This window comes from Notamacropus eugenii, chromosome 3 (assembly GCF_028372415.1).
Source record: "Notamacropus eugenii isolate mMacEug1 chromosome 3, mMacEug1.pri_v2, whole genome shotgun sequence".
Lineage (NCBI taxonomy): Eukaryota > Metazoa > Chordata > Mammalia > Diprotodontia > Macropodidae > Notamacropus > Notamacropus eugenii.
This window is the reverse complement of record NC_092874.1, coordinates 231,305,258-231,330,463: the sequence shown is the minus strand read 5'-3', so window position 1 is coordinate 231,330,463 and position 25,206 is coordinate 231,305,258. Positions and strand designations below refer to the sequence as shown.

Below are 25,206 nucleotides of genomic sequence, written 5' to 3'. Positions count from 1 at the left end.
AGTCTTAGCCACATGGAGTTGAGGCCTCTCAGATTTGGTAGGTGCCTCAGATCGCTCAAGTTGCCAAACCTTGATGATCTACTAACCAGGTAAGTTTCTAGTTGGAGATGAGGGAGAGTTCATCTAGAGAAGATAAGTACCATGGCATCCTTATTCCATATGTTCACTGTTTTAAGGAAAAGTAAATTGCCTGTATTACCTATTCAATAACTTCCAAGGGCTTCATTTCATCCTACCACTGAACCTGAACTAAGAGGTAGGTTGGTGTAAAGTCATGTGTCTAATAGAAGGAAAAAAACTGGAAGGAGAACAAGTCACCTGGAAGAGAAAGAGGATGATCTTGTCCAAGGGGCAGATCTCTGAGTAAAACTCAGAGTTCATGAAACAATAAGAAATTGTGAATGAGTTACTGAGAAGGAACATAAGTACTTAAAGAATTATAAGGCAGGCAATTGATTACTCACAGGCACACAAGTGTGTAGCTCCATAGCCCTTCAGTCCCATGGGCAAGTGTACGGTGGTGGGTGGCATGAGAGTGTGGTGAGATGTGTATCCCAATTGAGAGTCTCTGCCCTTATATCTGATTGTTGTTTCTGGGAAGATTTACAGAGATTAGGTGGGAAGGGGGCCTTTGGAGATGTCAATCAGTGGGTGGTTTAGAGTCCAACACGCATTATTCATCCCAAAGGCATTGTGATTAGGCAAATTCTCTAACCTTGAATGCCTGGATTAGATGTAGTTTACTAAACTTTACAATCAGGAGAGCTTTGCATTCCTTTCCCAAATGAGGTTGATTAAACCTGTATTAGGTATGTAGGAACTTCTGGCACAGAGTTGGGTTACTCTGTGGTTAAAAACAAAAGGTCACTTCTGTCAGGTAGGTCCTCACAACAGATCAGTCCTCATAATCCATCCCCTTGACTTGCCTGTTCTATTTGGGGGGAGGGGTAGGTTTCTTTGGTCATGTTCTTTATAGTCACATTCTTTTCACAGATACTAAAAGGTTGTTCCTTGGGGTGACCAGACTGGGTGTCGTACTCAGAACAATGTCAGGTTAGATGCCTTAGCGATAGTCTTGGTGTATTTCTGTAGATTTTTGACTTTGTGGCAGTAGAACTGAAAGCAGAAGCAGAAGAATTGTTGGGACCAAATAGGTAGGAGTCTTAGTGACAGGCAGGCCAGAGGACGGTGGCTATCAGGACTGGGGCTATTTGTAGCAGGATTGATCATCATAGGAGTCTCAGAATTGCCTAGAAGCGTAATGGACATTTTAGATTCTTACCCCATTTCCTTTCCACCTTTTCTTGGTCTTGTGTGTTATTCCCCACTAAATGATAATCCATGTTCCCTTTTGCAACCAACATCATATTTCCTATGCCTGCTATGATATCTGTGGACATTGATTTATGACCCCCTATATGTCTATACCAAACCTTTCCATCTGCTTCTAATTGTAGAAGCTGCAAATAGGTGGAGGAAAAAATCAACCAGAACCATTCCATGACATTGCTGGGAAAGGAATGTAGAGACCTGAGAAAACTGTCTCCTTCTCTTCCTGAGAAGTAAAAACAGGAGCTTATGAGAGGGTGGAGAGGAGGAGAAGGAAGGAGAACAGTGATCTGTGAAGCTGGTATCTACACTTCCCTAACTAGCCCTATGCACTTGGGCTCAGCTTTGGTGGGGGAAACAGAGTCAGTTGTGAGTGCTGTATAGGGATAAGCAAACCATAGTCCCTGCTGTCTGTTTTTGTAAGGCCCAAGAGTTTAGAATGATTTTTACATTTTAAAATAAAGTTTTCTTGTATTTAAAAATGTAAAAACCATCCTTAGAACAAGGGCCATACAAAAACAGGAGTTGGAGCAGGGTTGAGGTTGGGCTGTGACTCCTGGTATGGTATATCAGTCAAATTGCAATCACCTTTTGATCCAGCAATATTGCTTCTAGGGCTGTATCTCAAAGAGATCATAAAAATGGGAAAAGGATTCACATGTACAAAAATATTTATAGCAGCTCTTTTTGTGGTGGCAAAGAATTGAAAACTGAGAAGTCCATCAATTGGGGAATGGCTGAACAAGTTGTGGTATATGAATGTAATGGAATACTATTGTGCTACAAGAAATGACGAACAAGCAGACTTCAGGAAAACCTGAAACTTATTTGAACTGATGCTGAGTGGAATGAGTAGAACCAGCAGAACATTATACACAGTAACAGCCACAGTGTGAGAGGACTGTTTCTGATAGACTTAGTCCTTCACAGCCATGTAAGGACCTAAAACGTTTTTAAAGTACTCCATACAAAATGCCATCCACATCCAGAGAAAGCACTATAGAGTTGGAACTCAGAATGAAGCAGACTATTTTCTATTTTGTTACATTTTATTTTGGTTTTTCTCATGGTTTCTCCCATTCGTTTTAACTCTTCTATGCAACATGACTGATGTAAAAATGTGTTTAATAAGAGCGTATGTGTAGAACCCATATAAGATTGCATGCTGTCGTGGGAAGGGAGAGGGGAGGGAGGGGGAGAAAAATTTAAAACATATGGAAGTGATTGTTGAAAACTGAAAACAAATAAATTATTTTTTTTTAAAGGTCAGTTGCAATCCCTGGGCTCCATTCCCTGATAGATATATGTTTAGCACTTGGACCAGAAGAGAAGATCTCTTTGGGCATGTAGTGAAGGTTGCAAAGGAAGGTGATCTAGCCACCTTTTCCATGGGTTGTTGGAAGTGAGGTTTATGAGTTGAGCTTTTAACTATCCGTTCCATTGCTCAGTTATCCCAGCTACCTGAGGGTGATATGGACCATGTAGGTACTATGTGATGCCTTGATCCCAGGTCCATTGTGGGGTAAAGTTAGAAGGTTCTTTTATGAATAGAAATATGATCTGGTTATCCAAACCTCCAACCATTGTGAATCTTGAGGGTATGGGCAGTGAGCTTGGAAATGGACTATATCATCACAACAGCTATTCCATTCCTAACATGAGTGCCGATTGCTGTAAGAACATATTGTGGTTGCTTCTGTGAAGGCAGGTCAGGGAAGTATAGCTGTTAAGGGTGTGTTGGTTGTGTGCCCCTGGGCACACTCTCTTCCATGGGCACAGAAGCATGTTTCTTCTGTTGACTTATCGGGCATTGCTCTAGTACCAGTGGAGGATATGTTTGGTTTAGGTGAGTTCCTCTCTTAGTTGCCCATGGAGCTAAGGGTTAGTGGGTATATTATTTGGGCATATACCCAGGAAGCCACTGAGGCAATTGCCTTGGAGCAAGTTTTGTTGGTCTTTGTTGTTCACTCTTTTCAGTCATGCCTGACTGTTGCTTGAGATTTTCTTGGCAAAGATACTGGAGTGGTTTGCCATTTCCTTTTCCAGTTCATTTTACAGATGAGGAAACTGAGGCAAATGGGATAAAGTGATCTGCTCAGAGTCATACAGCTAGTGTCTGAAGCAAGATTTGAACTGAGAAAGATGAGTTTCTGACTCCAGGTCCAGCATACTATCCATTGTGCCATCTAGCTGTCTTTTAAAGTGCCAGTAACCAAATAGTGGGGAAGGTGAAAGTAATAAGCCTTTATTAAATCCTAACATATGTCAGGGACTGTGTATAGCACTTTACAAAAATCTCATTTGATCCTCACAACAATCCTAGATTGCTGGGTAGGTGCTATTATTACCTCAATTTTACAATTGGGGAAACTGAGGCAGAGGTTAAGCTAGTATCTGTCAGAACTGAATTCTGGTCTTCCTGATTCCAGGAAGTGCTTTATCCACTGAGCCACCTGCCTTTCTAACTGTCTATTCTTATGAATTCTTAGGTATCTTTTTGTTTGTTTGTTTCTAGGGAAGGCTATGGCTAACGGTTCATCCTGGGCTCCCTGTTTGGCAGTTCCCTGAATTTTTATCAGGGTTTGTTGTTGTTCAGTAGCTTCTATCATGTCTGACTCTTCATGATCCCGTTTGCGATTGTCTTGGCAAAGTTACTGGAGTGGCTTGCTATTTCCTTCTCCAGGTCATTTTACAGATGAGGAAACTGAGGCAAACAGGGTAAAGAGACTTGCCCAGGGTTGTCCAGCTAGTTTGAGGCCAGATTTGAACTCAGATCTTCCTGACCTGACTCCAGGCCCAGCACTGTACCTCCTAGCTGTCCTTATTAGGGTCAGTATCCCTGTAATCTTTGCTTTCTACTTTTTTTCCATTCAAGCCACCAGCACAATGTTTAGGGCTGTAATGTCATGGGAGCAAGGGGTCCTTGGAAACAGTCTTTATCCAATGCGGAGAAATTGCAGTTGTTGAAGTACCCTTAGGGTAAGACAGAGAAGGTGTATTCTTTTCCAAGCCAAGTAAAAGCAAATTGGTCTTAGTTCCCCCAGTCTGAGCACAGTAAAGAATGCTTTTGTAAGCAATCCCATCACAAAGAGAATCCCTCATCCAGGCCACTGAATTTTAATAAGGAAGGAGACTGTGGAGCTGGCCCCTAGCCTCCTATCTGTGTCCAACTGAAAGGGAACGCCTTCCCCAGACTTGACTCACTTCAAAGTGACTTGACTTTACTTTTTGACTAGACCGACTTGAGAGAGGGAGGCAGAGCTAGGGCAGAGCTGAGGCAGAGCATCTAGCATGAGTGAAAGAGGGAGGAATTTTGCCTAGGAGAACTTGTTTGTAGGGAGGTCTAACAGAGGGAAGGCTTGGGGATGGCTGTGCTCCCTGTATTAGTAATATGTATAAACTTTCTTGTTACCATGTTGGAATTGGCTTTCTGGTATCTGAATAAATATTTTGTTTTCATCTTTGAGGAAGAGGGTTTATATTTTGCTAACTTACTCTGGAAATATGCATGCATATCCATAGTAACTGCTGTGGGTATCACATTGGTGTTACACCCCACCAACATGACTGACTCACCTTTTGGACACAGCTGGACACAGGGCTCACACATCTTCAACCCATTCTTTTCTACCACTATCTTGTCCCCAAAACAGACCCTGACAGGAGGTGTGATCTATCACAAAGTTATCTGTGTAAAGAGAAAAGATAGCAAGGAAAATGAGAAAGGAAAAATTCTACCCTCTGTCAGACCTTCCTAGGATTTAAAGCTGAACAGGACCTTTGTGGGCATATCCTCCACTCCCTGCGTTTGGCAGATAAAGGAACTCTAGGCAAAGAGCTGAAGTGATTTACAGAAGAACAAAGGTTGTGAGTGGCAGAGCCAAGATTCAATCTAAGGTCCTCTGCCTCCCAAACCAGCATTGTTTCCACTCTATAATACATTGGGAGCAGAGGGAATCCCTGCCACTGCTGCACCCTCTCAGGTGTGCTGATACCCACAGAGGAAGTTCTTGCAGCCCCCCTTGACCTCATGTCCTTGGCAAAAGTCCCTTGATCTCTTCCCTAAGAGTCCTTCACAGAGGGGTTATAATCCATGTGTCTCTCCCTTTTTTTAACTTTCCTCTCCACTCAACTTGTTACTGTCCCCATGGACACACATAGAGAAACCCCTAAAGTGACTTTCCTTGTTCCTACTCCACTAATCTCTGCCCAAGTTTCCTTTCTCTACCTGTTCCAGCCACTTACGGGGACAGCTAGCCACACAGACCCCTCCATACTGGTACTTAGTGTGAGGATTGGGCTCTAGTTGGAAGGTGAGCTTGTTGTAGACAAGCGGCAGAGGGCACAGAGATGCACAGGCTCCACTGTCATTGAAGTGTCGGCATGCCTATGAGACAGGGGGAGAGTCAGGATAGAGGAGTATTTGTGCCCACCCATACATTCTCCCCAGCCACCAGGCCTCCCTCCAATAATTTGTGTGCCAGGCCAGGGCATCACCCCAGTACATACAAAGCAGTCTGTCTCCCAGGGACTTCCACATCCACCTGCACACTCATCATGGCAGGACTGGTTGGGATTGGGCCCAAAGCAGTGGCCATTGCATTGTGGGGCACACATTGTCTTTGTCACTGGTTAGGGAAAGAAAGGGAGAAGCTGTGACCACCAAGGTCTCCCTTTCCCCAATCCACTGTCCTCCCTACTCCTTTGCCTATTCATTAACAGCCTCCACCCCCACCTCCTGGCTAGCTGAACCCACACTAAAGTCTTCATACCAGCTGGTATGGAAGTTTTTTTTTTTGGTATGAAGTTCAAGGGCTTAAGAAAAGTGTTTTGCAGTCTCCTGGTCCAGGACCCCAACATTTTCACCCACAGGACTCACGTCAAGGAGGATCTTGTTAAGGAAACAGGTAGTCTGGAGATGGAGGAGTACAAAAAACTGAGTCAACTGAATCTTCCAGACTTCCCTTTGCTCTTCCTGTCTTCTAAACCAGATCTAGGACAGGTGTGTAAGAGAACAAGAGATGCTTTAGCCTCATTCCCTATCCTCTTCTTTGTAATTTGGGCCTCTTCTACCCAAACCCATCTACCTTGCATTCCTATATTCTCTCAAATATAATCTCAAAGCCAGGATAGATGTGTGCGTGGAAGACCTCTGGCAAGCAACTCAGTTTGGTCCTGGAGATTTCAACTCTACCCTATCAACTGTTCCCTCCAGAGATCCTGGCTGGGGGTGTGTACATTGAGACAAGGAAGCCATCACTATCTCTGCCCTTGTCTTGTGCTGTTGTACCCTCCAACTAGAAACAGCTAGGAAGGAGAGTCACCTCTCTCCCTCTTTGTCCCCACTCTATATCCTTTAATACCTCCTTCAAATACTCAGTCAAATTTAGTGGGAAGGTACAGTGAGCAGAAGGTGAGGCCAACAGAGCATATTAGAGGTGACAGGAGAGGACTACCCAGTGGGAAGGAGGTTGGTTGAGGAGATGGGCATGCTTATTTGATGTATCCATGGCTGAATGACTATTCAGAATCTGCAAAAGCCCAGATGAATGTCCTGGAGTTATGGGATCTGGCTGGATAAAGCTGCCAGGGATCCAGAAGGATAATTTTTGGGACTTTCCTGAGGGGGAAGGAATAGTGGTACTAGACCACTATGAAGTATTTCATTCTGGGAATTTATCCTCTTGTCTGACATGTTGGCCCATGCTGGGACCTGAGGAATATTGTGAGGGATGAACTTGTTCAGTGTCATGGATCTAGGGTTAGGGCACTGAAGATGAAAGTTTAATGGAGGGGAAGCTCCTTTGGAGGGAGGACTTAATGGGAATGTGGGGGAATGACTCACAGTTTTTCCCATTGTTATTGACCACAATCTCAGTCTGTGGGTCCCTCACAATGTCTCCCTAGTCAATTGTGTCCATGTGACAAAGTTTCAATGTACACACCCCCAGCCAGGATCTCTGGAGGGAACAGTTGATAGGGTAGAGTTGAAATCTCCAGGACCAAACTGAGTTGCTTGCCAGAGGTCTTCCACGCACACATCTATCCTGGCTTTGAGATTATATTTGAGAGAATATAGGAATGCAAGGTAGATGGGTTTGGGTAGAAGAGGCCCAAATTACAAAGAAGAGGATAGGGAATGAGGCTAAAGCATCTCTTGTTCTCCTACACACCTGTCCTAGATCTGGTTTAGAAGACAGGAAGAGCAAAGGGAAGTCTGGAAGATTCAGTTGACTCAGTTTTTTGTACTCCTCCATCTCCAGACTACCTGCCTATTTTTCTTTTTTTCAAATTTATTAATATATTTGTTTTCAGTTTTCAACATTCACTTCCATAAGTTTTACATTTCCTCTCCCTCCTTTTCCCCTCCCTCTCCAAGATGGCATGAACTCTAATATGGTCTCTGTACATACATTTCTATTAATATACATTTACATACCAATCAAGAATTATATGGGAGAAACCATGAGAAAAACACAACAAAACATAACAAAAAAGAAAATAGTCTGCTTCATTCTGCATTCTAACTCCATAGTTTTTTCTTTCGATGTGGATGGCATTTTGCATCATGCATCCTTTGGAAATGTTTTAGGTCCTTGCATTGCTGAGAAGGTCTAAGTCTATCAAAATCAGTCCTTACACACTGTGGAACCCTGCCTATTTTTCAACAAGGAGGTAAGAGAGAGGCTGAGGGTGGGAGAAAAGTGAACCAAATAATATTTAACCAACATGTTTTTTTCCTAGGGGGACAAATACAAGAAATCAGGACTGTGTTTTGGGGCTGGGGAAGACAAAGAATTAGTAGGAAAAATCAAAGTAAATATAATATAATATGTGTGTGTTCATCCTTCATTGCTGAAGAAGACCATGTCATCAGAGAAATAATGACATGACTTGCACTTGACTTTGTTTTGAGTGAGGGAGGGCAGTGCAGGTCACCAGCCTCACTTCTCCAGAGCCATCTGAATCCAGTGACCAGATATTCATCAGGATGACTGGGATGACCCAGGATGAGGCAACTGGGGTTAAATGACTTGCCCAAGGTCACACAGCTAGAGAGTGTCAAGTGTCTGAGGTGAGATTTGAACTCAGATCCTCCTGACTCCTGCACTGGTGCTCTATCCACTGCACCACCTAGCTACCCCATAGTATAATAACCCCAAATGCAAAGGAATTGGCAGAGGCAGAGGCTCAAGATAGTTCTTAGCTATGATTCCCCTCATTCCCTGCAAATGCCTTTGTTTCTCTCTATAGACCCTGTATGGAGGGCTTGTGGTAGTCAGTTTGGTAGTTAGTAGATGATTATTTGAGCTGTTAGAGTAGATGAAAGAATGGTTGATTAGTAGGATGAGCAGGGATGAGAAGAGGGGTGAAGAGATGAATGGGCAGCTATTAATGAGTGGCAGTTGTCAACTGGAAAGGCCAGTGTGTTGGTCATAAATGTCAGTGTACTCCTTAGGGTGGTCAATGGACTAATTAGCAGTTACCTGTGAGCTGACTGAGGCAGAGCTGGTGTAGGGCATGATTGGAGTTGGTGTTATAGTTGAGCAAGACAAAGATGGCAAACTTCCCATCATAGACCTGGGCCCCCCCCTTACCACACAAACATTGGGGAGTGACAGATCTGAAAACTTGTTCATTTAAGACATATCCTGTTACCTCCCAGATCCTCTTTGTCAGGACACAGGAACATCAGTGAGAAGGTGTGAATATACATCAATCAAACACAGTTTCATACTCCTTTCCTCTAATCACAGAAAAAAGACAAGGAGGCTTGGGGTGGGGAAGAGAGGGAGTATTTCAAGTCTTCCAGGTTCTCCATTCTGGAGGAGGAAGCTTGAATTTGGAGATCATTTTCAGACCCCTTACCTCTGGGAATCAGGATGCTAAGAACCAGATGAGATATGATTATCTTGGTCCCCAGTATCTTCTCCTGAGTTTCTTGATCTAAAGGGATCCCTTCTCCTAATACTCTGTTCTCAAGAGCTCCATTTGTCAACATGATAATCTACAAAGGGCTCCCTCCTCCTCCCCCATTTCTCCTCTCCCACCAATTCTTATCCTCTTTATATACACAGTTCTTGACCAGGGAGGGAATGTAGAGGACAGGCCTGAAGAGAGTTTTTCCACAGGGAGAAAAAGCTCCCCTTCTCCCCTTCCAGGAAAAAGTTGGGAATAATGTTCCCTGCTCCCAGGAAAGAGAGGTCAAGGCTGTATCTCAAGTAGAGAGTGGAGAGAATGAAAGAAAAGGAACCTGCAGGAAGGAGAGGTCTGAGTTGCGCTGTGTAAGCACAATTTACAGGTTCCCCATCACCACCTGACATTGCTCTGAGACCTGATGCAGAGCCTGGTTCTGGCTTTCCAGATTAACATGCAGTCCTTGACATGCTGTTGGAAAAAATTAGGAGAGCTGAGGATTTGGTGATTCCCCTACAGTACCATCCCAAATCCAGGGCTCTTCTTCTCATTAGAGACAGGTTTCTAGTGGGAGTTAGATGTCAGATAGATTGTGTAAGAGGAAGAGACAGGGTAGGCTAAAGCATACTGATATTCCATACCCTTATATTTAGAATTCCTGGAGGAATTATGAAGGGAATAGACATAGGGACATCTTACCACAGGCATGAAGACTAAGAGGTTAACCAAGCCTAAACTATTATTTCTTTTTTTTTTTTTTTGCATTTTTTTTATATATTAATTTTATTTATTTTTAGTGTTCTGCAATCACTACCATACAACTTAGATTTTTTCCCCTACCTCTCCCCTCCTTCCCCAAGATGGCATACAATTTTATATAGGATCTACACATACATTCCTATTAAATACATTTTCACTATAGTCATGCTGTACAGAAGAATTAAAATGAATGGGAGAAATCATATAACAAATCAAAATGTAATACACACAAAAAATTATCTGCTACATTCTGCAATTGAATCCCATAGTTCTTTCTCTGGATGTGGAAGGCATTTTGCCTTAAAAGACCATTGGGAATTTTTTTTTAAGTCCTTGCATTGCTACAAAGTTCTAAGTCTACCAGAAAAACTCTTGCACACTGTTTTCATTGCTGTGCATAAAGTTCTGGTTCTGCTCCTTTTGCTCAGCATCAGTTCATATAAGTCTTTCCAGGCTTCTCTGAAGTCTTCTTGTTCATCATTTCTTATAGCACAATAGTATTCCATTACATTCATATACCATAATTTATTCAGCCATTCCCCAGCTGATGGGCATCCCCTGGATTTCCAGTTTTTGGCAACTACAAAGAGAGCTGCTATAAATATATTTGTACATGTGGGACCCTTTCCCATTTTTATGATCTCTTGGGGATACAATCCTAGAAGCACTATTGCTGGGTCAAAGGGGACGCACATTTTTGTTGCCCTTTGGGTATAGTTCCAAAGTGCTCTCCAGAATGGGTGGATCAGCTCACAGCTCCACCAACAACGTATTAGTGTTCCAACTCTCCCACATCCTCTCCAACATTTATCATCTTCCTGTTCTTCCTGTCATGTTTGCCAATCAGATAGGTATGATGTGGTACCTCAGAGTTGTTTTGATTTGCATCTCTCCAATCAAAAGTGATTTAGAGCATTTTTTCATGTGATTATAGATATCTTTAATTTCTTCCTCTGAAAATTGCCTGTTCATACTTTGATCATTAATCAATTGGGGAATGACTTGTATTTTTGTACATTTGACTCAGTTCTCTATATAATCTTGAAATGAGGCCTTTATCCCCAACATGAACTGTAAAAATTCTTTCCCAGTTTTCTACATCCCTCCGAATTTTGGTTGCATTGGGTTTGGTTTTGCAAGAACTTTTCAGTTTAATGTAATCAAAATTATCCATCTTGCACTCCATAATGCTTTCTACCTCTTCTTTAGTCAAAAATTCTTCCCTTCTCCATAAATCTGATAAATACACTATTCCTTGCTCCTTCAGTTTGTTCATAGTATCAATCTTTATACCTAGATTGTATACCCATTTGGACTTTATTCTTGTATATGGTGTCAGGCATTGGTCTATGCCTAGTTTCCGCCACACTGTTATCCAGTTTTCCCTGTAATTTCTGTCGAACAGTGAGTTCTTATCACAGAAGCTGGGGTCCTTGGGTTTATCAAACAGTAAATTGCTATATTCATTGCCTACTGAGTCTTGAGTACCTAGCCTATTCACTTGTCTACCCTTCTGTTTCTTAGCCTGCACCAAGTGGTTTTGATAATTGCTGCTTTATAATACAATTTGAGATCTGGTAGCTCTATGCCACCTTCCCTAGCATTTCTTTTCATTAATCCCTTTGATATTCTGGACCTTTTGTTCTTCCAGATGAATTTTGATATTATTTTATCCAGTTCTAGAAAATAATTATCTGATAGTTTGATTGGTATGGAACTAAATAAGTAAATTAATTTAGGTAGAATTGTCATTTTTATTATATTGGCTTGGCCTACCCACGAGCAACTGATGTTTTTCCACTTACTTAGATCTGACTTTGCAAAAAGTGTCATGTAATTGTGTTCATATAGTCCCTGGGTTTGTTTTGGCAGGTAAACTCCCAAATATTTTATAGTGTCTACCCTAGCTTTAAATAGGATTTCTTTCTCTCTCTCTTGCTGTTGGACTTTGTTACTAATATATAGGAATGCAGAAGATTTGTGTGGGTTTATTTTATAACCTGCAACTTTGCCAAAGTTGTTTATTATTTCAAGTAGTTTTTTTACTTGAATCTCTGGGATTCTCTAAGTATATCATCATATCATCTGCAAAGACTGATAATTTAGTTTCTTCTTTGCCTATTCTTATTCCTTCAATTTCTTTATCTTGTCTAATTGCTACAGCTAACATTTGTAGTACCATATTGAATAATAGTGGTGATAATGGACATCCTTGTTTGACCCCTGATCTTATTGGAAATGCATTTCTGCATGTTTTCCATCAAGGGCAAAAAAAGACTTGGGCGGGAAACAGGAAGGAAACTTCCTACATAATACCATTTTTTAAAACTCAATTTAATTTTCAGCTCCAAATTCTTTCCCTTCCACCTCCCCCTCTTCCCCATTGAAAAAGGAAGAAAACAAAACCTGTTATAAACATGTATAATCAAATAAAAGTAATTTCAACATTAGCCATGTCATATACGTATATGCATAATATATGTACATGTGTAAATGTATACATACATCTGTATTTGTACTCTGAGTCCATCACCTCTCTTATTCAGAGGTACCATGTTTCATCATGAATCTTCTGGAATTGTGGTTAGTCATTCTGTTGATTAGAGTTCCTAAATCTTTCAAAATTGCTTCTCTTTACAATATTATCATATAAATTGTCCTACTAGTTTTGCTCAATTCACTTTGGCCCATTTCATACAAATATTTCCAAGTTTCTCTGAAGCCACTCCTCTTTGTAATTTCTTGTAGCACAGTTGTATTGTCACGTTTATATATCATAAATTGTTTAGTTATTTCTCAATTGATGATTACCCTGTGGGTTATCCAATTCTTTGCCACCATGAAAAGAGCTGTTACAAATAGTTTATACATATTAATCCTTTGTCTCTTTCTTTGATCTGAGATAGAGACTAGAAGTTATATCATTGGGTCAAAGGAGTTCCAAATTGCTTTCTAGAATGGTTAGAGTGCTAGATCAGTTCACAGTTCTGCCAAGAGTACAATAAGCATACTGTTTTCCTACAGTACCTCCAGTATTTGCAGTTTTCCTTCTCAAATTTGCCAATCTGATGGGTGTTAGGTGGTACCTCATGGTTGTTTTGATTTGCATTCCTCTATCAGTAATTAAGAACATTTTTATATGGATGCTGACAATTTGGATTTCCTCTGAAAACTATCTATTCATATACTTTGACCATTTATCAATTCAGAAATGGCTCTTATTCTTATAAGTTTTGGCTTAGTTCCCTATACATTTGAGAAATGAGATCTTTATCAGAGAAACTTGATACAAAGATTTTTTCCCCAGTTTCCTTCTTTTCTTTCAATTTTTGTGTTTGTTTGTGCATAAGCTATTAAATTCTATACCCTCAAAACTGTCCATTTAACTTTCTGTGAACCTCTCTATCCCTTATCTGGTCATAAACTCTTCCCTTTCTTTTAGATCTGACTAATAATTTCTTCCATGTTCCTCTAATTTGCTTATGATGTCACCATTTATATCTAAGGCATGGAACCATTTGAAGGTTGTCTTGGTATATGGTATGAGACCTTGGTCTTTACTTAGCTTATGCCTCACTAATTTCCCCTTTTCCCAAAAGTTTTTGTTGGATAGTGAGTTCTTGATCCAATAACTGGGATCCAATTCTATTTCTTACTTAGTACCAAATTGTTTTCATGGTGATAGCTTTGAGTAGTTTAAAACCTGATACTAATAAGCCCCCTTCCTTCCCACTTTTTTCATTAATTCTTTTGACACTATTTATCTTTTGTTTCTCCAGATAAATTTTTTTCCAAGTTCTATAAAGTAATCCTTTGGTATTTTGATTGGTATGGTACTGAACAAATAATTTAAATAGTATTGTCATTTTTATTATATTGTCTCAGCCTATCCAAACCAATTACTACTTCTGCAATAATTTAGATCTGTCTTTTTTACATTTCAATTTATTATTCATTTATTTTTAGCATTCTTTTCTTTTTAAATTTTGAGTTACAAATTCTTCTGCTCCCTCCCTTTTCCATTGAGATAGCAAACAATATAATATCAATTGTGCATATGAAATGTACAAAATATATTTCCATATTAGCTATGGTTTTATTTTAAAGCAAGAAAAATAAAGTAAGAAAAGTATACTTCAATTTGCACTCAGAATTTGTCAGTTCTCTCTGTGGAGGTGGATAGCTTTTTCTTCATCATAAATCCCTTGGATAATTGTATTGCTATTTCTGTCTTTATATGTGTAAAGAATATTTTGTAATTGTGTTCATATAGTTCCTATTTGTGTATTAGCAAGTAGAATCCCAAATATTTTGTAGTATGTATAGTTATTTAAAATGGATTTTCTCTAAGCTCTTCCTTCTGGGATTGTTGGCAATATACAGAAATGCTGGTGATTTGTGCGCATTTATCTTATATTCTGTATCTTTGGTAGAGTTGTTCATTGTTGTACATTTTTAGTTGATTCACTACGTGAACCAACTATCTCAAAATAAACTATCAGATTATTTACAAAAATGATGTTTTTGCTTCTTCTTTCCTGTCTATTCCTTTCATTTCTTTTTCTTGGCTTATTATTGTAGGTAGTAATCCTAGCACTATTGTGAATATGAACATCCTTATCGTACCACCAGTCTTTTTAGAAAGACCTTAATTATTTATCCCGATTATAGATAATGCTGGCTCTCAATTGTAGATAGATAATACTGTTCCTTTTCAGGAAAATTCTGTTTATTCCTATGATTACTAGTAGTTTTTTTTTTAAACAGGAATGAGTGGTATATCTTGTCCAAAGCTTTTGCTGCATCTATTAATATAATCATGTAATTTTTGTTTTGGTTATTAATATTGTAAATTATATTTATAGTTTTCCTAATTTTCAACCAGTTCTACAATCCTGGTATAAATCTAGCTTGGCCATAGAGTTATCAGCTTTCTGGTATGTAGCTGTTGTCTCCATGCTAATATTTTATTTAAAAATTTTGCATCAATACTCATCAGGGATATTGGTCTATAGTTTCCCCTCTGTTTTAACTCTTCCTAGTTTGTGTATCAAGATCATATTTGCATTACAAAAGGAATTTGGTAGAACTCTTTGCCTCTTTTTTTTTCAAACAGTTTATTTAGTATTAAAATTAATTGTTCTTTAAATTTACTGGTACAATTCACTTGTAAATTCATTTCTGGAACTATTTCTAGGACCAGCCTTGTCCTAGGTTTTTTTTTTTCCTATCTTAGTTCATTTATAGGTTGCTAAATTTATTTTCCTAATATAGAATAAATACTTTATTTCTTGTTCTGTTAATGGAAATTTATATTTCTGTAAATAATCATCCATTTGTTTTTTGGCATATTTTGGGGCAAAAAAGGTCCTAATATTTATTTCTTCTTCATTGGTTGTAATTCACCTTTTTAATCTTTGATGGAAATTTGGTTTTCTCCTTTAAAAAGATAAATCAAGTTAGCTTATTAATTTTATCGGTTTTTTTTTCATAAAACAAACTTCCAGTTTTATGTGGGGATTTTCCTTTTAATTTTGTTATTCTCCTTTGATTTTCAGGATTTACATTTTGATGTTTAACTGGGCATTTTTAATTCAATGGGTTCCTAGTTTTTTAGCTGCATGCCCAGTTCTTTGAGCTGTTCTTCCTCTCTTTTACTGATTAAAGTGTTTAGACATATAATTTTTCTCTTTCACACTGCTTTGGCTAGATCTCAACATTTTTTGTATGTTGTTTCATTGTTGTCATTATCTTTAATGCAATTGTTAATTATAGCTATAATTTGTTGTTTGACCCATTCATTCTTTAGGATTAAGATATTTAGTTTACAATTAATTTTTAAACTTCTTTTCAAAGACCCTTTACCAAATATAATTTTTACTGCATTATAGTCTGAAAAAGATGCATTTAACATTTCTACCTTTTTGTATTTATTTGTGAAGTTTTCATGCCTCAATCAATTTTTGTAAAGGTGCCAGATTGTTGTTGTTGTTGTGTTTGTCCTTTATTTTCGAAGAAGACCATGACCTCAGAGAAGTGATGACATGACTTGCACTGGACTTTGTTTTGAGTGAGGGAGAGCTGTGCAGGTCACCAGCCTCACTGCTCCTCAAAGGTGCCAGGTACAGATGAGCTTAGATATGTTCCTTTCTATTCCCATTTAATACTTTCATTCCAATTCAGTAGTCAAGAAGTCTATCATACCTAACCTTTTCTAAAATTTTATTCAGATTCTTCTTCTTATTATTATTTTTTTACAATCCATCTGAATTAGCTAATTTATTAGCCCAAGACATCTTCTATTCCAGAACAAGCCTCCTACATGAGGCTAAGATAAGTGGACCAAGGAGCTCAGGCTTCCCCAGGCAGGAAGGTGACAGCATCTCCCAGGTCTGGACCTGCCTATCTGCCACCATCCCCCCAATGGGGGATCTGGGGTCAGGGAAACACAAGGCCAAAAACCCTGTTTGTTCCTTCTCTGACCCTCAATCCCAAGGACTCTATACATCCTAGAGTCCAGTGCTATATGGGGTGGCCTCATCATGCTGTTTTCACTGTGGGCACTGATTTTGTAATAATATGCAATGTGGACCCCTCCAAGCCAGCCAGGTCCTTCAAGGGGCTCTACTGCTTTGATTCATAAGGTGCTTTGAGATCTCATCTCCAGAGAAGTGGGGTCTCACTTGAAATGGTGTGGCTAAACAGGCCAGAGGCCTGAGCCCACTCTGCTCATATTCCTTTCTATCTCCTGAATACAGTAAATCAGTTAAGAAATTAAATGACAGTCTTTGATTAGGTTTCTAGGGTCCAGTTGTGTTCAGAGAGCTTGTGGCTACTGCCTTGCTCCAGGCCCTGTCCCAGATGCCCCTGCATGGGCCTGCTCTGATACCACTGCCAAGTGCTCAGTCCTTCCTAGTGTCTTAGTCCATGCCGGAGGTAAGACCCATGCAACCAGGGAGGCAGTCTTGATGCTTTGTGTAGGAGAGGTAGGTATCCCAGCCCAATGTCACACTGTTTACATACATACATGCCCTAATGGGTAGGCACGTAAAGGAAGTTCACTAGCTGGGCTGCTGGCAGCACACACCAATCAGCCTTGTAGAACTCTCACAACTTGTCCTGCAGCTCCTGGCAAGTTGTGTCGAGGCTCTGGCCCTCTAAGCAGCCCAGTGCCAGAAAATATCACCTGCCCAGGATAGGGGTTGCCACTCCACCAGTTGGTCAATGAGCACCTTCTTCAGGATGGTTCAAATGTCTTTAGATCCCATGGTGGGGAAGAGTTTGTCCTGCCATTGGTCTCCGTAGTGCAGGAAGGGGCCCGTACTATATAGCCTATCACAAACACCAGTTGCAGGATGCGGAGGCATCCTCTGCCAGCCTTTTCTCCCAGACCTGGCGCACCCGTCCCCCGCAGCCATGAGCGTCCAGCAGCCTAAAGTGTTGATGACCGGCAGAAGCCCACCCCGGAACAGCGGCAGCCAAGCGGCTAACAGCCCCACGACGACTCGGGACCCTGGAGACTCCAGGGGAACGGGAAGCTCCTGCGGGAGATCGCCCGGCCCTGGCTCAGGCTCCGGCTCCCAACCGGTCGCGCTGCTGCCTCTCTTAATTATTTTAAAATTAGATTTATTTAGTTCTGAGAAGAGAAAATTGAAGTTCCCCACTACTACAGTTTTAGTGTCTAATTCTTCCTGTAACTTTCAATTTATCCTATAAAAATTTATATGCACCTATGTTTAGCATTGTCTGTAGTACCATTCAGCAAAGATGTGTATCTTTCTGTTTCAAGTGTTTCTTTTAAACAACATATAGTTGGATTCTAGTTTCTATTCCATTCTATCTTCCATTTTATAACTGAGTTCATAACATTCACAGTTATGATCACTAATTTCGTATTTCCATCCATCTTGTTGTTAAACTTTTTCTTCTGTTTTCCATCTCCTCCTCAAATATTTGTTTTACTTCTGACCAGTTTTCTTCTTAGTTTGCCCTTCCTCTTATTCCCCACTCCCCTATCCCTTCCATTACCCTGTTGGGTGAAACGTATTTCTGCACCCAATTGCGTATGTATGTGTATTCTTCTCTCCTTTGAGCACTCCCTCCTCCTTGTTATAGAAACTTCTACTGATGCATCCCATTTATTTAAGAGAATTTTTCCCATTTTTTCCCTCCCCCCCACCCAGTGTTGTTCTCTTATCCTTCATTCTTCTTTTGAAATCATCAAAACATTATGGAATCACTCCTAGACCCTCTTTCTAACTACGCTGTCTCTGTACTTGCTGATGATGACAGAGTTCTGATGTAATACATGTATCATTTCCCCAATAAGAATGTAAACAGTTTAACCTTGTTTAGACCCTTATGGTAACTTCCTTGGGTTTTTCTTTGTATGCTCTCTTGACTCTTGTGTATGTTAAACTTCTCATTTTCATCAAGATTGTTTGGAAGTCCTCATTTTCATTCAATGTTCATTGTTCCCCCTGGTAGGATTATACTTGGTTTTGCTGGGTAAATTATTCTTGACTCTAAACCTAGATCTTTAGTCTTCTTAAGATCTCTATTCCTTTATAGTGATGGCTGCTAAAACATGTGTGATCCTGATAGGGGCTTACTCAGGACTCAAATTCTTCCTGGCTATTTGCAGCATTTTTTATTTGACCTGGGAAGGCTGGATTTTGAATATGATATTCTTGGGAGTTTTCATTCAGAGTTTTCTTTCACATGACGACCAGTAGATTCTTTTCAATCTGGTGCTAAAAGATTTGGACAGTTTGCTTTTGTTTGTTTGGCTTTTTTTTTTAATGTGATGTTTAGGTTATTTGGAGGATCATGGCTTTCAGGTAGTCCAGTGATTCTTAAATTATCTCCCATCAATAAGTTTTCCAGGTCAGTTGTTTTTGCTATGAGATACCTCACATTTTCTTCTATTTTTTCCCCAGTCTTTTGGTTTTGAAACATGTATTTTGATGTCTTATGGAGACATTAGGTACAAATTTGGAAGAAGACTCATCTTCCTAACTTCAATTTGGGCCTTAGACACTTACTAGCTGTGACACTCTGGGCAAGTTGCTTTACTCTGCCTCAGTTTGCTCATCTGTAAAGTGAGCTGAAGAAGGAAAATGCAAACTACTCCAGTATCTTTGTCAAGAAAACCCCAAATGGGGCCACAAAGAGTCTAACATGAATGAAAATGACTGAACAGCAACAGTGGAGTCATTAAATTCTAGTTGGTCAATTCTAATATTATTTTCTTGAGTAAGATTATTGTTCATCTTGTTCCAAGCTATTAATTCTTCATATCTCTCTTCCATAGGTCTTACTGATTTTCCCATTTTTTTCCTCTATTGCTCTCATGTGGTTTTAAAAATAATTTTGTAACTCTTTAAAAAAATCTTGCTCCAGCTCTTCTAGGAATCCTAGTTGAACTTGTATTCAAGTTACATTTTTTTTTTCTTTGAAGCACTGTTTGTAGATGTTTCTGAGTCATTTCCTTCTGAGTCTGTGTCTTGAGCCTCCCTGTTACCATAAAAGCTCTTTATGGTGGGATTCTTTTTTTCATTTGATCATTCTTCCTGCCTGTTTGTTAACTTTAGACTTCATAGACTTCAAAATACTTCATAGTATTTTTGAGGGGAATATTTGGGTTGAGTTTTTGTGTTCTTATATCCTCCTGCTACTTTTCAGCTCTGATTGGGTGCCTTGAAGGCTTTAAGCGCTCCCAAAGTGATGTGATCTGGTGCAAAGTCTGCTCACTGCCCTCCTGGTCTGAGCTTTGCAAGTTTGTGACTCATGTTTGGGTCTTTAAACTTGTCCCTGGTTAGAATTTTCAGACTATTGCTGACCTTAGCCACTATTTCCCCATTGGCAGACTCTACAGAAAAATTGAACTGCAGGCTCCCCTTTGGTCTGGGATTTCTGCCCTGGTGATTCCACTGTAGGCTTCAGCCTAAGCTGGAGGCTAACATTCAGACCTTGCTCTGCTCCTGGGATCAGAGCCATACAGCTACTGTTTGCCTCTGAACTTCCTCACTAAGTACACAGATAAAACCAATAATTGGGACCACTCCTCTCTACTTCCCAGGTACAGATCTCCTTTACCCTGGATTTGTGACTCAATCTGGGTAGTAGGTGACAAAGCTGCCAGTGGTACCTGTGATACTTCAGGGATCTCCTAGAATCTTCTTGCCCCAATGCTTCCTGCCCTGGTACCCAATCTTGGGTCTTTTTCAGTCCTTGTGGTCTAGAACACTTTGCATGCAGTGCTTCTGGACAGACCCTGTCCCCAGTGCCAATAGATGTCTCTGTCTGTCCCTATACAAAACTCACCTAAAAAAATAATGACTCACTGTAACATTTTCTTGTATTTCTGCTATAGGATGTAGTCTCATGCATTTTCTCAATTTTTGTTCAAGATGTTTGGTGGGGGGAGCTAAGCTATACTTGCTAATCTATCATTTTAACTCTGCCTCCTCCTTTCTGTCAATAGCACTATTTGGGGGGAAAAAGCCTTAATTCAAGAGCTTTCCAATACAGGCCACTCCTAGACTAAAGATGGGAGAATGAGCTGTATTGGGGGCACATGAGGAGATTGTGTGTGTATGTGTGTCTTTCCACCAGGTGCTGATATATAAATGTAATGGAATACGATTTTGATGTAGGAAATGATGAACAATTCAAGGTATCTCTGCCCCCTTGATCTCTGGTCCCTTCCCTTTTCCAGTGGGTTAAAGTCTGTGTTGGGAGTTGGGGGCAGGAGCAGAGAGAGCACCTGTTTGCAACTACTCTTTCTTGGGGGCACTGCCAGCTCATCAGGAAGCAGGCATGAAGGCATGTGGGAAATGGAAGCCACAGAATCCCCTCTTGCCAGCTCCATACCAGTCCTGATCCCTTGAAAGATTCCCCACCCTACTCTCCTTTCAGGATTCCTTTACTGAGAAGGGGGAGGGGAGAAGGGATGGAGCTCAGCATGAACCCAGGAATCAACATTGTCATTTTGGAAGGGACAAGAAGGAAGGCTGAGAATGGCATTGCTTCTATCTGAGAGATGACTCATACACCAGCAAGTTAGAACCAAGTGCCTCTACCCCTCTTGCTAACAAGGACACCCCTTCACCAGAGCCTTCCTCCATGCCTATGAATCAAAGACTTGTATTTCTATGTGCAGAGATGTTCTTCAGAATATGTCCCTGAGAGTAGTACAAGTTAGTGTCTACAGAGCTAGCCTCAGAGTAAGGCAGAGGTTCAAGTCCAGCCTGTGACAGACTGGTTGGGTGATTCTGGAAAAGTCACCTTAACAACTCTTTAAGATTGTAAATGGCAGAAGAGTTTTTAAGCTGCATCAGTAGATTCAAATTCACCCGCATAGGAATAAAATCACAAGGAGAGAGGGAGAAAGAGAGATAGAGAGAGAAAGAGAGAAGAGAAGAGAAGAGAAGAGAAGAGAAGAGAAGAGAAGAGAAGAGAAGAGAGAGAAGTGAGGGAGGAAGGCAGGGAAAGAGAGGAGTTAGTGATAATGTATGGTATACTTGCCCCTGCCCTACTCCTTTTTTCAAAACTCCATCCCACTCCAAGTATGCAGTTAATTTTTGTTGACCTAAAAACTTTGTTAAGAAAAGGCAACATGGCTAAATGCATACATTTTATGATTTAATTAATTAATCAATTCCCTATTAAAGAAAACGGTAACATAATGCATTATGGAGCCAGAAATGTTCTGGCTACCCAGTGCAGAAATCTTCTGGCTTATATACATTTTGCCGTGAGAAAGGAACTCTCCTAATTGAGCAAATCATAAATTCAGTAAGACAGGACAATTAACAAAGCAATGTCAGTCAAGTCTTGAGATTCCAAGCTGGGTAAACATATGTCCCAGGTGGTAAGGAAATCCCACCACTAGTAAGTGGCAGGCTTCCTGCCCCAAACAGGTAACTGATGCAGGAAAGGGCAAACAATGTTCAACAGAAACCCAGGATGCCTATTTTTTCTTTACCATTAATATGCCATAACATAGTATGTGTCTATAGATAATAAGATACAAAGGAAAGTCCCATTATTCAAGATATGTCATAGGTTAAAGGTCTCCCAAGGAGTGCAGAGTCAGCTTTGGCTGGCTTTTGCTGACATAGGAAGAGGCATTCTCTGAGTTGCTTCAGAGAGAACAAAGAGGTTATTCCAAAATTTTATATTAAACATTATCATTTTGTATCTCTGTACACTGCCTTGGGTTACCATGTTAAAGGATATCCCCCAATATCTCTATCCCACTGCTCCAATCACTCCAAAAATAGAATCACATTAAGATATATGTTTGTAGACTGTTGTGTGGTTAGGGAGAGGGGGTAGAGAATTAGAAGGCATGATCTCCTATCTACACGATTAAAATCCATCTTACACAGGGGAACAAAGGCAAGAGGTTGCAAGGAGAGGGGATCAATTGCCTTTGAGGAGGTTGTTAATCACTGGCCCTCTTAGGAAGACAGTATTGTGGAACAGGAAGGGGATATTCTCTATCACTCCCTTTTCAATGTGGATCTCAACTCCAAAATCCCCCAACCCCTCACCAGGGCTAGGACAAAGGGAGCATAGTGTGACTCAGACAAGGCTAGATGCCCAGAGGCTGAAAATCCAGATAAAAAGAGGCCTAGCCAATGCCTCATCCCCTCCCCCAGGAAATAGACTAGGGGCCATAACTCTTGGTTTCCTGACTGAAAACTTCTCAGATTCCCAGAGTCTGAAGGGGATGAAGAAACTGTCACCCCTTTCCTGTAACCACCACCCCTTATACCAGACCCCTCCTCCATTCTTCCAGCTGGGAGTGTTCATAATTTAAAGGCTCAGGGGCTAAATTTAGACCCAGCAACTGTGGGGGAAGCACAGGTGTTTTCCTTACTCCCACACCCTTCACCCCTGCTGTGGGTGGAACACAAAATTCACCGAGCCCCAAACTGGGATCTTGGGGGATGGGGCAGGGGTCAGGGGGATGGCATCAAAATACCTAACTCTTTGATCTCAAATCCTACTAGCACTCTCAATTATCAAAGATCCCTAAGAAAAGAGCTGGCTGGGCAGCTTTTCCTGAATTGTGTCCTGAATTTTTTTTCCCATAAGGGGAGACTCTCTGGCTCTATGCCTCCTTTTCCTTCATATCTGGAGTGCTCTCAAGCAAAAGTTTAGTGGGATTCAGATTTACCAATGTCTAGATTTGATGGGATGGATGCAAAAAAGCAGAAGGTAGTATTGTGTGGAGCTTTTTCTCACCTAATTACTTGGACTTGACCCTGTGGCTAATCTCTGCAGCCTGCCCTATCCCACACACTGCCAAAATAAGTAGCGAAGGGGAGGGGCTCCCACGTATTCAATTAGTGTTTCTATGTGGATGATTCTAAAAAATCTACTTTTCCAGCCCCAATCTCTTTGCTGACTTTTAGTATGGCATCTCTAACTGCCTATTGAACATCTCAAACTGGATGTTCCATAAACATCTTCAACTCAACATATATACTAAACTCAACTAAATTTTCCCTGCCTCCCCAACTTCCTTAGTTACTACTGAGAGCACCACTATCCTACCAGTCACCCAGGTTCAAAACCTAGGTGCCATCCTTGACTACTCCTCTCACCCTCCAAAGCCACTCTATTACCTAATCCTATTACTTTCCTAAATCTGTCCCTGAAGGCTTCTTATCTCCCCTGCATCCTGGGCCATCTCCAGTCATCCTGATGAATATCAGGCCACTGGACCCAGATGGCTGTGGAGGAGAAAGTGAGGCTGGTAACCTTGCACAGCCCTCCCTCACTCAAATCAGTCAGCTGCAAGTCATGTCATCATCATTTTCCTGATGTCATAGTATTCTTTCAAAAGGGAGGATTAACACAATCTTATCGCCCCACCACCTGGTACAGGCCTTTATCACCTCCCTTCTGGACTACAGCAATAGCCTGCTGGTTGGGCTCCCAAACTCAAGTCTTTCTCCAAATCTATTTGTCCCCTACTCAGCTGTCAAAATCATCTTCCTAAAGTACACCTCTGATCATGTCATTTTCCCGTTTCCCCTCCTTAAACTCCAGTGGCCCCGTACCACCTCCAGGATCAAATATATAATCCTCTATTTGGCATTCAATGTCCTTCATAATCTGTTTCCCCCTCCCTTTCCAGGCTTCTTACACTTTGGACCCTACCAACTGCTCCCAGACCCAGTTATACTGGCCTCTTTGCTTTTCCCTGAACTAGTCACTTCATCTCCTGACACCTGGAATCTTTGCTGGACCATGCCTTTTAATCTCCATCCTTGGCTTCTCTGGTTTATTTAATTCCTAGCTAAAATTCCACCTCCTACTGGAAGGCTTTCTCATCCTCCTCTAATTCTAAGGCCTTCCTTCTGTTGATCATCTCTAATTTATCCTGTATGTAGCATGTTTGTATATAGTTGGTCCATTGCCCTCGCCTGTTCCATTAGACTGGAAGCTCCCTGAGAACCGGGATTGTCTTTTATCTTTTTTGGCACAGTGCTCTTAACAAATGTTTATTAACTAACGGATTGACTGGAGGAAGGCAAGAGGGGGCGGACGGTTGGGGGAAGGTCCAGCCAACTCGTGCTTTATGTGTTTCAGAGGGGGGCCACTCTGAGAAGACAGGCTTGAGGCTTCAGGCACCGCCCCCCCCCATCCCTGGGCTCGCAAGCCGAAGATTCCCCCGGCTCACCAAATCCCGGCTCCTCCCCGTGCTCAGTGCTCCCAGTAGTACCCAGTTTCCCCTGTTCCGCAGCCTCCCCTAGCTCCCAAAACCTACTTACCTGCTTGCGAGGTACCCATCTTCGAGCCCCTGGCCTGGTGGAGGAGCCAACCCAATACGGGCAGCGCCCGTAACCCCTTCATCGCTGCTGGATGCTGGGTTGGGGGGCCCAGGCCGGGGCTCTGGGAGAGCCGCCGGAGCGGCGAAGGGAGGAGGCGGAGGTCGCAGCCTGTCCAGGTAACAAACGAGATGTTACAGGATGTAGAGTTGGAGCTGAGGCTAGAGAAGAAGGGAAAGAGGGATGCATGCAGGAGCGGGGAGTGGGGTGAGTCACCGCAGCTCTCCTGCTTTAGTAGGCATCAAGTTCAATTTTGACCAAATCTCACCCTCTGCACCCGGCTCGTGCTAGGTCACCCCACACCGCCCGCCCCACCTTACGCGGGCCCCGAGTTCATTGGCCAGTCTGCTCC

General features: G+C 41.3%; 1 protein-coding gene and 1 pseudogene across 1 annotated transcript; both read right to left on the bottom strand.

The window, feature by feature from the left end:
• Nucleotides 1-951: 951 nt before the first annotated feature.
• LOC140534231 (receptor tyrosine-protein kinase erbB-3-like) lies at nt 952-25,089 on the bottom strand. The gene is made up of 5 exons (XM_072655005.1): nt 24,798-25,089; nt 5,839-5,957; nt 5,575-5,716; nt 4,906-5,017; nt 952-1,250 (listed from the first exon to the last, which is right to left on the bottom strand). Exons 1-4 carry the CDS (start codon nt 24,877-24,879, stop codon nt 4,932-4,934), a joined length of 429 nt encoding a protein of 142 aa, XP_072511106.1. The 5' UTR covers nt 24,880-25,089; the 3' UTR covers nt 952-1,250; nt 4,906-4,931.
• On the bottom strand, nt 16,749-18,322 carry LOC140531090 (mpv17-like protein 2; annotated as a pseudogene).
• Nucleotides 25,090-25,206: the final 117 nt, after the last annotated feature.